Source organism: Xenopus laevis, chromosome 9_10S, assembly GCF_017654675.1.
Source record: "Xenopus laevis strain J_2021 chromosome 9_10S, Xenopus_laevis_v10.1, whole genome shotgun sequence".
NCBI classification, from domain to species: domain Eukaryota; kingdom Metazoa; phylum Chordata; class Amphibia; order Anura; family Pipidae; genus Xenopus; species Xenopus laevis.
Genome location: NC_054388.1, coordinates 72,474,269 through 72,490,948, shown reverse-complemented (window position 1 = coordinate 72,490,948; position 16,680 = coordinate 72,474,269). Strand labels below are relative to the sequence as shown.

The 16,680-nt window shown below is 39.2% G+C and overlaps 1 protein-coding gene across 20 annotated transcripts in view; it reads left to right on the top strand.

Moving 5' to 3' along the window:
- Positions 1 to 16,680, top strand: part of LOC108703029 (leucine-rich repeat flightless-interacting protein 2-like) — a 72,618-nt gene that overhangs the window by 52,829 nt on the left and 3,109 nt on the right. For 19 of the 20 annotated variants that reach the window (XM_018238920.2, XM_018238921.2, XM_018238917.2 and 16 more), the window contains 7 exons: positions 158 to 283; positions 9,941 to 10,012; positions 11,026 to 11,196; positions 12,782 to 12,874; positions 14,722 to 14,814; positions 15,606 to 15,698; positions 15,813 to 15,924. In XM_018238920.2, the coding sequence (XP_018094409.1) occupies positions 158 to 283; positions 9,941 to 10,012; positions 11,026 to 11,196; positions 12,782 to 12,874; positions 14,722 to 14,814; positions 15,606 to 15,698; positions 15,813 to 15,924 (760 nt within the window). The remainder of the gene's footprint in view (positions 1 to 157; positions 284 to 9,940; positions 10,013 to 11,025; positions 11,197 to 12,781; positions 12,875 to 14,721; positions 14,815 to 15,605; positions 15,699 to 15,812; positions 15,925 to 16,680) is intronic. The other variant, XM_041578411.1, reaches the window with a different exon arrangement.

Here is a 16,680-nt window from a genome sequence, read left to right as displayed (position 1 = left end):
CAACATAAAATAGAGTGCAGAGTCAGGAAGGCACATATATCCGTGGTCTCTAGCCTTAGCTATCATGCAGTTTTGTTTGTGAAATATGTTTCACTAGCTTTCTTTGCTCTCCTGTAATGTGGACGATCACAGAGTTTTGTTCTTTCTTCTCTCCAAGGGGTCTCGTCCTGTGTCCAGTTTATCTGCTGCCACTCTGGCCTCCCTGGGTGGAACATCTTCCCGCAGAGGCAGTGGAGACACTTCCATATCAGTGGACACAGAAGCATCTATCAGGGAAATAAAGGTGAGTAGAAACATTCATTGTTTTCTATCAGGGGCACCAGCACAGCTGCTGTAAATATTGTCTCTGTACCCAGAATCTGAGGGTGCAAATAATGAAGATCCATAACCATTCAAGTCTATACACCAACGTTTAGGGTTGTGCAGGGATATGAATAGGTAGGGTTTTGCACTGTAAAGTACCCAACAACCTTTTCCTTTTATATTCATTTTCATCCTTGTGTTTTCTGGTTGTGTTACACCTGACCCACTCTGAACAGTCAGACTTGTTGTAGCATGGAGTCGCATGTAACAGTGCTATTAAGTTAAGTTGAATCTGTGTCTGGATTAGTTGTATGTACAGGTTATGGAGTCATTATTGAGGCATGAAGTAGGCATATATTAAAGGAACAGTAACACCAAAAAGTAAAGTGTTTTAAAGGAATGACAATATAATGTACTTTATTTGCTTCAGAAACACAATTATGGTTTATATAAAGAAGCTGCTGTGCAGCCATATGGGCAGCTACTCAAGCACAAGATACACAGTAAATAACAGAGAAGTTCTGAAGAATTCCACTGTATATTACAGAGCTTTTCTGTTATCCGCTGTGTGTCCTGTGCCTTTTCTCCTTTTTTCAGCATTTAGTGTGTGCCCCCATGGCTACACAGCAGCTTGAGCATATCAACTATACTTGTGTTTCTGAAGCGAACACACTATTTTTTTCCAGTGCAACACAGCAGTTCATTATATTTTCATTCCTTTAAAATAATTTCATTTTTTGGTGTTACTGTACCTTTAAGGTAGCTGGCATATGGTATTTATCAGAATGAATTAGTTACTTCCTGAGTGTATTATAAGTTGTATTTTGACAATGATGCATTGAAAATGGAACACTATAAAAAGTAGCAATAACAATAAATGTGGAGCCTTATAGAGCATTTGAATTTAGAAATCGAAATCTAAGCAACTCCGCAATTTAAACATTTTAATAGTTTTAAATTTACGATTAAACCACATTTATTCATCCTTTAATTTTTCCCTGCTGTTTTTGACCCCTCAAACAATAAAGCACAAGTTAGCCCCCTCCAGGTCTGTTACTGGGCTGATTTCTGATACTTTTTCCAGGAGACAGAACCAGCAGAGGAGAAATTTGAAAGTGACAGACAGATCCTGCTTTCAATAGCAATAATATTTAAAAAATAGTTAAAAAGTTGGTTCCTAACATCCAGTATATTGGAAAGTTTCTCTTTAAGGGGTTATGGTGAGAAAGGCAAAGCAGAAGGAGTTAAGAAGTGTCTCAGAGCTCAGTGAGGGAGGGAAGTTCTTCTTTGATTTCTGTGCCAGTTCCGTGTGAACTTGTAGAAGTTGTGTTTGTTCCTGTGCATGTAGTTGGTGTACTGTGTAAGGCTAGTGGTTTCTGTTCCTCTAAGTCTGTCTATGCTTCACTGTACTATTCAATGACAACAAGGGCTGAGAATGATTTTTGCAGGTTTGACTTTGCATGGGGTTGTTTTATCTTTTCATACATGCAGCTGCCTTCTGCAACAAGCTCCTGTATGTCTGACATTTGTGTGACATTTTCAGCACACAGATATATATTCTTTATATACTGTACTTACTGATGCAGTTGCATTTTTACACGTAAGCCCACTCAGGCCACGGGCTAGCCAGGTGACTAGCAGAGCTGATATTTGTTGCATGCGGCTGCTGTACAAAGCATAAATCACAAAAGTTTTAAGCTCCCCATAGACGCGACGATTCTTCTTGCCGAACGACCGATTTAGCGAAGTCCGACCAATCCTTCGAAATTATCGTGCCGTTAGTGGGATTCGAACGATCGAACATCTTACGATTTTTCGGCCGAAATCTGTCAGAAAATTAATCGGGCAGGTTAAAAAATCTTTGTCGGTCCCAGTGCAATGTATCTATGTTTGCAGGGCCAAGCAGGCAGCTCCCCTTTGTCTTCCTGGCAAATTGGTCTTTTTAGTTGATGGACAATTCGTACGATCGTTCCGAGAAAATCGTGGTCACACGATGAGGATCGGATCTTTTAAAAATCTCAACATCTATGGCCAGCTTTACTCTTTAAAGGAGGACTAAAGTTTAAAGGCACAGTAACACCAAACATTTTTAGTTTTTTAAAGGAATGACAATACTATGCTGTTGCCCTGCACGGGTACAACTTATTTGTTTGCTTGCAATCGTTTATATAAAAAAGCTGCAGTGTAGTCATGGGGGCAGCCATTCAAAGTTGAAAAAGAAGAAAAGGCACAGGATACACAGCCAATAACAAACAAGCTCTGTAGTAATCCAAGCTGATGAGGTCTTAAGACCTTCACACAGACCTTGATCATTGAGAGAAACTCTCCCCTTGGTTGTTTTCAGACAATGTGGTCCATCTTAGCTTTTCAGAAAAGTCCTTTTCTGGCCTCTTTTCCACCTTGAAGCAAACACATCAGTTTTACCAGTGCAGGGCAACCGTATTTTATGTTGTTATTCCTTGAAAATGTTGCCATTTTTTGGCGTTACTGTTCCTTTAACAAAGAAGTAGCTTAGAGAAGCTACACATTACTTTTTTTAAACTTTGTTCCAGTCCAAGATGACCACAGCTCTTTAGCAGTGAAGATCTATGAATCCAGATGCCCCAGTAGCTCCCCATATTCTTTTTTACTGAGTCACTGCACATGCTCTGTGCTGCTGTCACTTACTGAGCTTAGGGACTGACTCACGTTATACTGTATATATAGAATAAAAAAGTCACAATACACAGCTGATTAATACTTATTCAGATTCTATTTACATGGCAGCTCAGAAACGAGTGCATTCTGCATCAGGATTTAATAATAAGCCCATGCAGCATCAGCTTCTATGACAGACAAACCCCATTTTATGCTTATGATGACTTATGATGGCTTCTAAGCTTTGCTTCTTAACAGCTGCTCAGAGCCCACTAAGCATGAGTGTATCACTGACTCTCCTAACTAAATCTGAGATGGTGACCCCCCCCATGCACAAAGTTTTTAAAAAAAAAAAAAAAGTTTTCTAGCCATATTTGTTTTTAGGGTTGTGTTTTCCTTTAAGGGTTATATATGATGATTTATGTTTTGTAATAGTGCCTAGGAGTACCAGTACACTTACAAAGCATGTGCAGTGGCCACTGGTCATTTATAGTAGCTAGTAGTATTGCTCAGTTAAAGGGATACTGTCATGGGAAAACTTTTTTTTTTTTTTTTTCAAAATGCATCAGTTAGTAGTGCTGCAGAATTCTGCACTGAAATCCATTTTTCAAAAGAGCAAACAGATTTTTTTATAATCAATTTTGAAATCTATCATGGGGCTAGACATATTGTCAGTTTCCCAGCTGCCCCCAGTTATGTGACTTGTGCTCTGATAAACTTCAGTCATTCTTTACTGCTAAACTGTAAGTTGGAGTGATATCACTCCCTCCCCCTCCCCCCAGCAGCCTAACAACAGAACAATGGGAAGGTAATGAGATAGCAACTCCCTAACACAAGATAACAACTGCCTGGTAGATCTAAGCACAACACTCGATAGTAAAAGACAAGTACCACTGAGACTGATTCAGTTACATTAAGTAGGAGAAATAACAACCTGCCAGAAAGTAGTTCCATCCTTAAGTGCAAACACAAGTCACATGACTGGGGACAGCTGGGAAACTCACAATATGTCTAGCCCCATGTCAGATTTCAAAATTGAATATAATGCTCTTTTGAGAACTGTATTTCAGTGCAGAAGTCTGCTGGAGTAGCACTATTAACTGATGTGTTTAAAAAAAAAAACATGTTTTCCCATGACAGTATCCCTTTAAGGAGGCAAAAAAGACATAGAGATCCACTCGTTTGACGATGCCGCCAAACAAGAGGATCTCTCTCCCAAATCCCCGCATTGAAGTGGGCGATATCAGGCTGATCCGATCGGATCATAATGCATCCGATGCGGGCGGTCGGATCACAGGACTGCATACACACACAGATGTGGCCGCGATCTGAAGGGATTTTTTAACCTGCCCGATTGAGATCTGCCCAACTTTCAGACAGATATTGATCGTGGAAGCCCGTCGGATGCTCCCACACACGGGCCAATAATCTGCTGACTCTGACTGTCAGCAGCTTTTATCGGCCCATGTATGGGGGCCACAGTGGGACCATTTACGGAGGGATTATATCCCCTTTAAATACAGCAAACCTATTGTATTACAAAGTATTACTGATGGACAATGGTTGTATAGTTTACTTTAAATCGCAATCAAAGTTCTGCAATAAGTCATAAAGCCAGAGCTACCTGTGACAGGGCATTATATAATAGACATATTAGTTATGCATTAAGTGTTCTGGGAAACTTGCTGTAAGTACTGTATATGAGCTCTGTGTGGGATGATGAGTATTGTAGTTTAACAGTTTGGGTCTCTAGTACAAGAAGCTGATGTTTCCATTGCAGCCGACTGCAATGTTACCGTTTCACTGAGATTTCAAAATGTTCTCATGATGAAAGTGGTGTAATGTACAATTGCTCAACATGTTGCATCCTCACATTACTGTTACTTCATACTTAGTAACTACTGCTCACTCCTCCTACTCTTTCACATAGTATATTATTTTATACTATTGTCACATTGAAATGTTATGTTCTATAAAATGTAACCATTAAAGTGGGACTATAGCGAAAGTGTAATATCAGCTTCATCTTGTGTAAATAAGAAACTTTCTAAATATATTCAATTAAACGTTCGGTACCATATCCACCTCGATTTGCCTTTCCACGTGCAGGAATTGTGTTGGACTTAGATATTTTGTAAGACCGTTTTTATACATTGTCTTTGCAAAAGGAGTACACACCAATGTATTAGACCTAACATCAAGCAAAATATGAGACTCCTGCAGGAAGAGAGAGTTTGAGGAGAGGCGTATATTGAAGAATAACGGAGGCGTTTAATTGATTATATTTAGAAAGTTTCTTATTTCAATTTTATGAAGGTCTCATTAAATTTTCATGATGGCGCCCTTTTAAAGGACACATCAATCTAGAAAATATGTTTTGCCTAATAAAAGAAAACACAATTATACACCTCTTTCCAATATTACTCTATTAAAAACTGTTGGTGCTTTAAAAGTTATTTGTAAATTTAATTACTATTGAAAGCAGCATTTACTGTTCATTTTTAGTGATGGACGAATTTGCGTCGTTTCGCTTCGTCGAAAAATTCGCGAAACGACGCCGGCGTCTCGTTTTTGACGCCGGCGCCCTTTTTTGACGCTGGCGTCCGTTTTTTTTTAAAAAAAAATTTTTGACGCCAGCAAATTTTTTTCGCAAATTTTCTCGGGCGTTTCGCAAATTTATTCCCTGGCGGCGAATCGCGCAAATTCGCAGCGAATTCGCGCCTGGCCCATCGCTATTCATTTTTAAACAATGTTGCAAAAGCCATTCTGCTCCAGCCAGGTCTGTCAGTCCATTGGCTTATGTTACATGAATTCAATAGCCAAAGGCACCAGGGCAGAGAATAGAAAGGGACAGACAAATACGGCTTTCAATAGCAATACATATACAAATAACTTAAACACCACAGAATGGATGTAATGAATGTACATTGCAACATGCTTAGAATTCTGTTCTCTTTTGTTAGGCAACAAAAACATTTTGGGGGCTGACATGTCCTTAAAAACATCAGGTGTGCCAGGTGCTTGTCCTGTGTGCTTTGAGACATTTATAGGCCGAAATGTCGTTTTTCTGTCACATATATCACACAATGCTTATTGTATCTTGAGGACAATATCCATCTCTTTCGAAGTGGCAGAGATTTCTCAGACAGCAGGGGAACACACAAAGCAGAAACAGACCTGTGCAGCGTTTCTAACTGTAGCAGTCATTGCATAATGCCCTACTGGGTTACTTTGCTGCCACTTTATACACACTTGTGGGGCTCATTTATGAACACTGGGCAAATTTGCACCTGGACAGTAACCCATGGCAACCAATTAAAATGTTGCTTTCGTTTTTCTACCTGCAGTGACTGGTTGTTACGGGTTACTGCCTTGTGCAGCATTGCCCAGTATTGATAAATGAGCCCATTGTTTTTTTGTTTTCACAAAGAGCCGCTCCTGGTTACTTTAAATTTCAGAATCGGCTCTTCTAGTGCAGTGAGGGCAATTGCACTTTCTACACTAGTAACAAGGACCCCTGGATCCCCTCAGCACAGATAAAGGTGAGAGCAGAGGGAAAGGGGCGGCAGATTGAAGGCTGCCTCAGGCCGCCGTGGGTTAATAATCGGCCCTGTGTTCTGTTGTGCATCAGAGTTCAGGTGAAATAAACCAGGCATTTGCCTTTGTTTACAGTGCCATAGAGTTGAGCAATCAATACAGACGTAGAGGCAGCTTTGTATTGCAATATGTCTTGTCACTGTAAATACCGCCCTTTGTCTATCCGTTTTAAAAATTAACTTGTTTAAAGGACCAGTAACATCAAAAAATGAAAGTTTTAAAGTAATAAAAATATAATGCAGTGTTGCCCTGTACTGGTAAAACGGGTTTGTTTGCTTCAGAAACACTACTATACTTTATATAAATGTGTAGCAATGGGGGCAGCCATTCAAAGGAGAAAGGGCTCAGGTTACACAGCAGATAAACTCTGTAGAACATAATGTTATCTGTTATCCATTATTTATCCTGTGCCATATAGCCTTTTTTCAACTTCCGCCATCGCTACACAGCAGCTTGTTTATATGTAATGTTTCTGAAGCAAACAGATTAGTTTTACCAGTGCAGGGCAACGCTTCATTTTCATTACTTGAAAACGCTTTAATTTTTTGGTGTTACTGTTCCTTTAAGGGCTAGTCCACACGGGGAGATAGCGACGCGTTTGCGGTCGCGGCGACAAAGCGCCGCGACCGGCGCAGGCGACAGTTTTGTATGGGCGCCTATGTAAAAACGCCTGTGCTAACCACACGAGGCGATGCGCTTTTCAACAGTCGCCTGAAAAAGCCTGGCGAGGCATTTTCAGGCGACTGTTGAAAAGCGCATCGCCTCGTGTGGTTAGCACAGGCGTTTTTACATAGGCGCCCATACAAAACTGTCGCCTGCGGCGACTGTCGCGGCGCTTTGTCGCCGCGACCGCAAACGCGTCGCTATCTCCCCGTGTGGAATAGCCCTAAATGTCTTTTAAATTCCTTTTAAAGAGATAATATACCTCCTCGCTTTGACTTGTGCTCATTCAGTTGGGATTATGCATAAACATTATCTGAATTTCCAGAAATATATATATATATATATATATATATATATATATATATATATATATATATATATATATATAGACAAATACAAAAGTCCTCTGCACTCAACCCATTATCAATATATTTAGGACAGCGACATTTTGTGCATACTGCTACTAAAAAATGCCTTACCCTTTAAACAAAACAGGGATTGTTTGTCCATATATTGCAATATATTTAAGCTGGCCAACTACGTCAAAGTCATCCCATATCTGGCCAGTCCTATGCTCAATTTTATCTCATTCATTAAGAATTCTATTGCTTCATTATACATTTTACAAAGGGACTAGGTTTTACCTGCAACTTACTTGCTGCTTTCAAAGTAAACCTCCCAAACTTGGCTGCCCTTTTATTAGACACCAGTGGGATCACCTGACTATAGCTGGGAAGGGTGGGAGCTACAACACGGAGCTGGTTACTGCTCCTGTATAACTATAACAAACAAGGGAAAGTTGTGCTCACCACTATTTTTTAAAAAACCATTAGGCGGGGGTGCAATGAGGGTGTGACCACAAAATACATATAGTCAAACACAAGAGTCCTCTGCACTCAACCCATTATCAATATATTTAAGACAGCGACATTTGTGCATACTGCTACTGAAAAATGCCTTACCCTTTAAACAAAACAGAAACACTGCCATACCTGCCTTCTCAGATTAAAAGGAAAGCATAAAAGTCAGTCTTTGTGAAAGGCACCAGTTGTCTCACTGAAGCAGTGTTGAGCTGGCCATAGACAAGCAGATTTAATTCTTTGTACAACGCTTGTTCGTTTCAGTCTAATGATCTAGCATTAACCATTCAGATTAAAATAAGTAGGTAAAATAACAAATCAGATGATGTTCTGGCCATTAATTGATATCGTAGGCAATACATGCAGAGATCTTATCGGTAACCAATATAAATCTTTTAACCTGTCTGGTCAATTGAACAATCGATTGCCATTATATGAAAACTTTTGAGACACTCCACATGATACGAAAATCTGTATCTTTGCGTCTATGGGCAGCTTTGGATTGGTTTAGACAGGTCGCACCAGATACCCACCATGCAGCCACTGCCACATTTAAATCCCTTAACCCCTCCTGCATCCTTCTCACCACTCCTCTACTTATTTCCTAATGTCAGTGCACTTCTGGGGGGATTAGAGATGCATTCCACAGTGGAGGAACTGGGACCCATGGGAATTTTTTTGGTATCCTGGATTTACCTGTGAGCAACATTCACATGTAAAAAGAGTTGGGGAGCAATGCAGGAATAAGAAATGTTCCTGGATGGTGCAAAATAAGTGTCGTGAATTTCAATTTGGTAGCCCCTATGTGGTCTGGCAGCCCACAAACTGCTGTGTTTAGCAGTACATCTGTTTTGTTTGGTCTCCAAGCCATTAATTTAATTTATCAATCAGGGTAGGACTACACAGACGTTTTCAGCGCGATCCTACGCAATGCGACAAAGCGCCAGCAACAAATCACATGCGATGGAAATAAGGTAAGTGAATGTCGGATGAAATTGCAGCGTTGATTTGACGCTGGCGTTTTGTCGCAGCACGTCGAATTGCGCCGAAAACGTCCGTGTAGTCCTACCCTTACACAAGAGGAGAGGGCTCCCTGATTCATGCAGTGGTTGTGCAAGAGATAACTAATCGCATATAAAAAGCTATTTTGCATTTTTGGTCTGCGTAGTGGAATTCCAGACACCAGTAAAGTCAAAGAATGTTGCAGATATTTAAGTGTGGATAACAGACTTGTAATTATGGTTTAAAAAAAAAAATGAAATGCACTCAAATAATTATACTAAAGAGTCCACACTGGCCAATGTTTTAGCAACTGGATTTTTCTTCCTCCCTTACAGTTCATATTCCTGTCCCTGAATCTTTCCCTATATGGACTTTGTTAATGCCTCAGAAATACGCCAGATTTTACCCTTCCTTAACAGTGCTGCTTATCATCCAGAACATTATAAACAATCGATGTTCCTTGCCCAGAGATGTGTGCTTGCTTGCTTTTAGTTTTGCTGGGTAGGAACTTCCATTCTGCCACTTAGTTTAGAAGGATTTTGAGATTTAAAGTTCAGTAGGAACGGGGAAGCCACAGATTTGCCGTTGGGGTCTACACTATGCGGATTCCTGCAGGATGTAAGTATATTTGGAGTTTTACAACAGCTGTAGGGACACAGGATTGTAGGGACACAAGATCTGATGTAAATAACAAGAAGAAAGGCATGTACACTGAAGGTAAGTTAGCTGAAGGTTAGTGGCAGGTAAGTTAGCTGAAATTTGCATTAGGCCCTAACAGATCAGCTGTAACTGGAAATCTTTCAGATGCCGTTTCCGCTTGCACCCTTCTGTTTCCACCCTTGTCTGCCACTTCACTCCTTTCCTTCTCTCCCTGTCAGGAGATCAGTGAGTTAAAAGATCAGATTGAGGATGTTGAAGGCAGATACATGCAAGGGCTAAAGGAAATGAAGGTACCAGTTTGTCTGACACTAACCTTGCACCCTATGGGTTGCTTGCTCTGTTTTAACTCACTTATTGCAGACTATGTTCTGCTGCTAACTTGAGTATTTGTGCCAATAAATAAATAACATAGTTACATAGAAGTCCATCAAGTTCACCCCCTCCAAATGAAAGCCAGCATCCATACACACACATACACTCACACTGACCTCTCCTACACTCACATAAACTATATACACCCATATCTATTCTAACTATAGACTTTAGTATCACAATTAAACCTTGATCTTGTTCTCATCTTTTTTTAGATACAGTTTTTAAACCTGAACCAATCAGTCTTGTCATTTCACAATGTTGTCGATCTGTAGTTGTTTTTCATCCTATATTTACAGTGCTTTTCAAAACTACTCGCCCACTTAAAACACCCATGGTGAGGAGGGTCATTCAGAGTGACCCAAAAACTGTCCATGGGTCAGTGTATCCCTTATTTAAAAGAATGTACCCAGGCTGGGGAGCACACACACACAGTATAGTAATGCTAGTAACTCAAACATGAAAAATGATGGCTGCAGCACACTCCCAAGTCCCCCAGATTAGTGAACCTGCCAAAGTTGGAAGTTTTTGTCACTGATGGGTGCCTGACAAATTGACACTCCCTTCTCATTTAAGGTTTGGCATCTCCCACACATAGAAATGGCATTATAGTATACCTGCATAAGTGTCTTTTAAAATTATAGAGACCCTCATAATTGTGATCTTGTACAATAAAATATAATAATTATAATCCATAATAATAATAATAATTGTGGTATATTCTTGTATTTCCCCTTTAAACTGATGTTTTAAACGAGTGAAAGTTATAAGGATTCTAACAAAGCATGCACACCCTGAAGAAACAAGTCTGTAATACATGAATACTTGCATTAAGCCGATTCAAAAGAAGCAACAAAAGGCTACAAATTGCTGTTTTTGCTTGTATTCAATTTTATTGCTTTTCTGCCTTGCCCCTGATTTCTACCTCTAGGACTCATTGGCTGAAGTAGAGGAAAAGTATAAACGGTCTATGGTGACTAATGCCCAATTGGACAATGAAAAGACCTCACTGCAGTACCAGGTAGACACCCTGCGTGATGTTTTACTGGAGCTGGAAGAGGAGCTGGCTGAGTCTCGGAGGCACCATGAAGAAAAGAATAAAGTGAGTGTCGTTTATACAGTTGTGTTCAGAATAATAGCAGTCCGACATCACTATTTTCGGTAGAAATTATATTTTTACATGGCAAATAATGTACTAGTAGGTGTAATAGAGTAATAGAAAACCAATAGACCCAACAGTCATGACATGCATGCTACTGATTCTGTGTAACTACATCATGAATTGTGTTAAAATAATAATAGCTTGTTCCAAATAATAGCAGTGTGGAGTTCAATTGGTGTGATCATTCATTCTGTGAAAAAACAGGTGTCAATTACAGCCCTTATTTAAAGGGGAACTCCACATAAACATAACTTGAGCTTTTTGAAAAGTAAACACAATTTCAAGCAACTTTGCAACAAACATCAATTTCAAAAAATGAGCATGTTTCATGATTTTTAATGGTTTGGAACAGTCCCCTAAGCCTAGCCCCCTGCTCTCCTGCTGATCTGTCTGACTACTTTGCTGAGCTGGCTGACTACTGTTACTTTGTATCAGCAGCCATCTATCCTTAGCCTGCATCATCCAAACCCCACAATTCCCTGCACACGTGATTTCAATAAGGAAAGGAACATCACAGTGCAATGCATTGTGGGTTATGTAGTTCCTGCATTCTGTCTGTAAGCTGTGGAGAAGTTGTTACAATTTGTAACATCAGTCCCTCCTGTAACAGGTGCCAGAAGGTGGTGGACTCCATGTAACACAGATGTGCAGCAGTTCTCAGAAACACTACTTATACAACTAAATATTAGTTCAGTGATTCAAAGAAAAGCAAAATCTTGAAACATTTTTCAGTTTATACAGTGAATGTTTGAGTTTGTAAAGAAGAATGCAGATACTGCTATTTTTAAACCTAATATTTCCTTTTCTTCACTTTCTGTAAAGAAATAACACAAATTTGATAAAAAATTGGAATAGAATGTGCAGTGTTCCCAATGCATTTGCATATATGGAAATAAAAACTATTATAAGGATTTTGAGCTTTATTCACTTGTTTAAAAACACTGCTATTATTCTGAACACAACTGTATAAAATAAGAAAATAGTTTATACTTTTGGCGCTCTAGAAGAATCCTGCACCTGCAATAATTGATTATTGTTGTTCCCAGTATCTCATGTTTGAATGTTGATTTCTAATGTGGATGGATATTGTTTACACAGTGATCATAACTATGCTGTGTTTCCTACACTCCAAACTGTTATTGCGGTGTCATATGCCCACTGGATGCCTTCAAAAATATAACTATAAAAAGTAAAGATCTCTAGAATAAGGTGCAGCGCGCACAAACAAAATCAAATGGTGCGTAACCTATTTATTGTAAGGCACAGAAGGTGACTATTCCAGTATAATTCAGGACACCTGTATACAGATTCTATGTGCCATATAATAGCACTGTCCATCTCACTGTCCATCTCACTGTCCATCTCACTGTCCATCTCACTGTCCATCTCACTGTCCATCTCATTGTCCATCTCACTGTCCATCTCACTGTCCATCTCACTGTCCATCTCACTGTCCATCTCACTGTCCATCTCACTGTCCATCTCACTGTCCATCTCACTGTCCATCTCTCTGTGTTTTTGGCAGGAATGTGAACGTCAGAAGCATGAACATAATATCCTGCGTTTCCAGCTGGCTGAGCTGAAGGATGCTTTGGAGCAAAGGGAGCAGTTGTTAACAGTAAGTGAAAAGCTGCACTCGGCCAGGACCTGAAGTGGAGGAATTATAGTTAACTCCTGTACACCCAATTATTAGTTATAGCCAATCAGTTGTTAGACAGAATCTCACAGAATTGGCATTATCCTAATTTGTGTGATTTTGGTCCTGATGCAAGAGATACTTTTCTTCTATATTTGTTTGAAATTTAAGGTACCCAATACAAATGGTGAAAAGTGAAGTTACATATAAGGTAGTATAGATTCATACTGAACACTACATTTACTTTTAATTCAGTAGAGAGATATTTAAATAACTGCATGACTTAACAGTATTTTATGTCCAGAAATATGATGCTGGGGTAATTTTCCAACACACACCAATCCTAACCAGGCTAATCCCAACCAACATCCTTTAGACCACTGTCCTCTGCTGTTTTCATAGCCTGGAGCTGACCCAATGACTTCACTGAAGGGCAGGACAGCATTGTGACATCACCAAAGTAGATTTGTGTGGTGACATCACAGAAGTGAAAGAGCCCTGTCTAAATTCTGACCTATCTACGTAGCCCAGTTTTCCTGCAGAGCCTGCCTTGTATTTTGGGTTCAGCCTGGCCCTCACAAGTTAATGTTGCTGCAATTTACTCATGACATTAGCACACACAACATTGTAGAGAGTAATTTAGGTATTTGCTTGCCTGGCCTACAAGCAATTAGAGGGACCTTTATTTAATTATTATTGTTGTGATGTATTGGAAGAGTAGACATATTTGACAGTGTTGTACAATGGAAAAGTGTAAACATGGAACAAAGAGGAGGAAAAGAAAATCCTGCTTGTTGGAGATTACAGTCTTAAAACAGGGATCCCCCAACCTTCTTTATCTGCCACTTGTAATTGTAAAAAGAAAAGCTGGAGAGCAGCATAAGCATGCAAAAAATGATTGAGGGTGCAAAATATGAACTGTGATTTGCTATTGGTAGCCCATATATGGACTGACAGTCTAAAGGAGGCTCTGTTAGGTAGTATATATGGTTGTTATGCAAATAAAACATGCCGTTAAGCCAGAAATTCAAAAATAAGCACCTGCTGAGGCCACAGGGAGCAAAATGTTGCTCAGTCACTGGTTGGGGATCACTGGTCTAAAAGTTGAAGGTTCAATTCTACAGCAGTAACTGTGCCAAATGCAAGTTTAGTATTTGTTCACAAAATAAAGTCAACATTTCTGTCTTCTAATATATCTTCCTCTTAATGTTAAAGGGGACCTGTCACCTTGAGAAATAATTCCAAATTCTGCTTTATGGTGTTAGTCAAGCAAAATAAAACTGTTAAACTATCAAAGTTATTTCAATCTTGTTTTGTTATAGTCTTGTAATTCACAATCACAGCAAGCAGGCAGGTGCCATTTTGTAGACACCGTTATTAAGGCAAGCTTGGCATTGTGTATGTTCCAGAATTGTGGGCCTGATACCCCTACCCATTCACTGGCTATACAGTTAGATCAGTTTTTTCAGGAAGGGGAGTGCAATGAAATTTAGGAAGTGTAGAATGGAATGTGAAAGTAATTGCCTGCCCAGCCTCTATGCCTAAGGCATAGAGGAGGGGCAGGTAATAAATGATCGACAGCGGAGACTTTTAAATGAGTTTATAACAGATTTATGTTTTAATATTTAAAAATTTTGGATTCATGTCTAATTTGAAAAGGACTTTTATTATGCAGCTTTTTTTATGTCTCAGTGAGCGGTCCCCTTTAAGCAATATAAGAGTGGGGCTATACATTATCTTTTACAGCTTGGTGTATCCTTTTCTGTTGAGCTTTCCTCTTTCTGCTTTCCTAATTCTTTACTCTTGGAACCTTTCCTACTGCCCCTTAGGAAATTCGTCAGCTGCAACAGAAGCAAGAAAACAGCGACCTTGAAATTTGTGACCTGAAGGAGACCATAGAATGGAAGGATAAAAAGATAGGGGTAGGAGACAGATAAGAGAATCATACATATACAGACACCACATGTTATATTTAAAGTTTTAGCAAAGCATTTTATGTTTCAGACTTTCAAATGTTAAATTGGGAACACACAACTTAGTGTAAATAATTTTGTGGAGATGTTGTTGAATAATACTGGCTTTTGGTACACTTTAGGGATCTCTTGTCATAAATATGCAGACTAAAACAGCCACTTTGCTCCCAAGGGATTATCCAAAGGCCAGTTTAGGTGAATTCCTATTTAGTGTCTTGGTATAGTAGGAGGACTTGGTTAGGATCATTTGTAACCTCATTATGATCTATGGAGGGGGAAAACTGAATAAGGTTTGCAATATAAAGGGATAGAGGTTGTGCCCAAAACGTCTGAAAATCTCAGCTTTTGACACAAGTAGACATTAGAATTTATCTTAGATTAGAATTCGATGGGAGCAACTCTGTTAATTTATGTTGTACATGTGATGACAAGAAACCATGAAAACAATTTAGCTAGTTACATATCTTTACTTTTAACATAAGCCAGCTATATATCTTCACTTGTAACATAAGCCTAATATAGTGGAAGAGAAATCGCTTTCCATTCAGTGTTAAGTCAGGAGAGGAAACGTGGCTACTTGTGTGTGGTCTTTCTTTTCAAATCTGGATTACACCATGACATGCTACTAATGTCTTCTCACTTTGTTCTTCACTCACCGTCTTGGTATTTCTTTCTTATTTTGCTCCTCTTCCCATGTCTGTTTCTTACTTATTTGGTGCCCTTCTCTGGGGCAAGTGTAGGCCCTTGAAAGACAAAAAGAATTCTTTGACCCAGTTCGCTGTGAACGTGACGATCTCAGGGAAGAGGTTAGCCGTTTAAGGGAAGCGTTAAAGGTACTGTGTTTTACACATAAGTATGTGTAGACATATATTAAATTCAATCTCTGGTTTGCATTTGCTGCTCTCACTTTGCCCAGCAGTACATTAATATTAAGATATTCTTTGCAGAAACATGGTATTGCACTAGATTCTGAAGATACACCTAATGGAGATTCCTTAGTAGAACCCCATATAATTGAAGAGTGTCACATGGAGTCACCCCAAAAGGCAACAGCTCTTGGTAAGTCGAGTTCAATCACCTCCCTATGCTAAATCTGTCTCTAATTAATCCAACACTAAACTGGGTCACTTTATGCTTTAACTTTGCATGCTTTGCTTTTGGCAATTTGTTGTCAGTTCTGTTTATTAGTAAAGAAGCCTTAACATTATTGGCATTGGTATGTGGACAGTGTTTAACCTTGTAGTGGTAAATGTAAGGCTGGTCACAAAGGTTAAGAACATCCCAGTAACATTTTTGTCAATTAGCAATTTTTATTTCTTATTGTGCTGTAATCCTTTTAAACTAAGGACTGTCTGAGAAATACACATTATGCATTCATTATATACATAGCAAAGAAGAAAATATCCTTACTTTACAACACCTGCTTAAAAATCAGAAGGACTTAAAAATGGAATAAAGATTAATTTAATGTCAATGCTTAGGGTCAATAGATGGCAATGGCAATGCACAAAATACTGAAAGGGTCGCAATGAGAGGAAGTGGATGATGTTTTGCTTAATATAATCTAGCGGATTTTGTATTTTAGCCCTGCAGTATATTGTCTTCACTTTTTTATATATCAGTTAATGCACTCAAATAAAATGGGTGTGGGTAACACCAATGAAGTTTAATTTCCACTTTACAGTTTAAAAGCGCAGACATTACTAAAAGGCTCGGGCTCAGAAAAAAGTTTTAAAACTAGAACAGGTACAAAATAGAATAAAAAAATCACAGTCCTTTGTGTTAAATAAAACCATGGACCTCCATGCAGTGCTG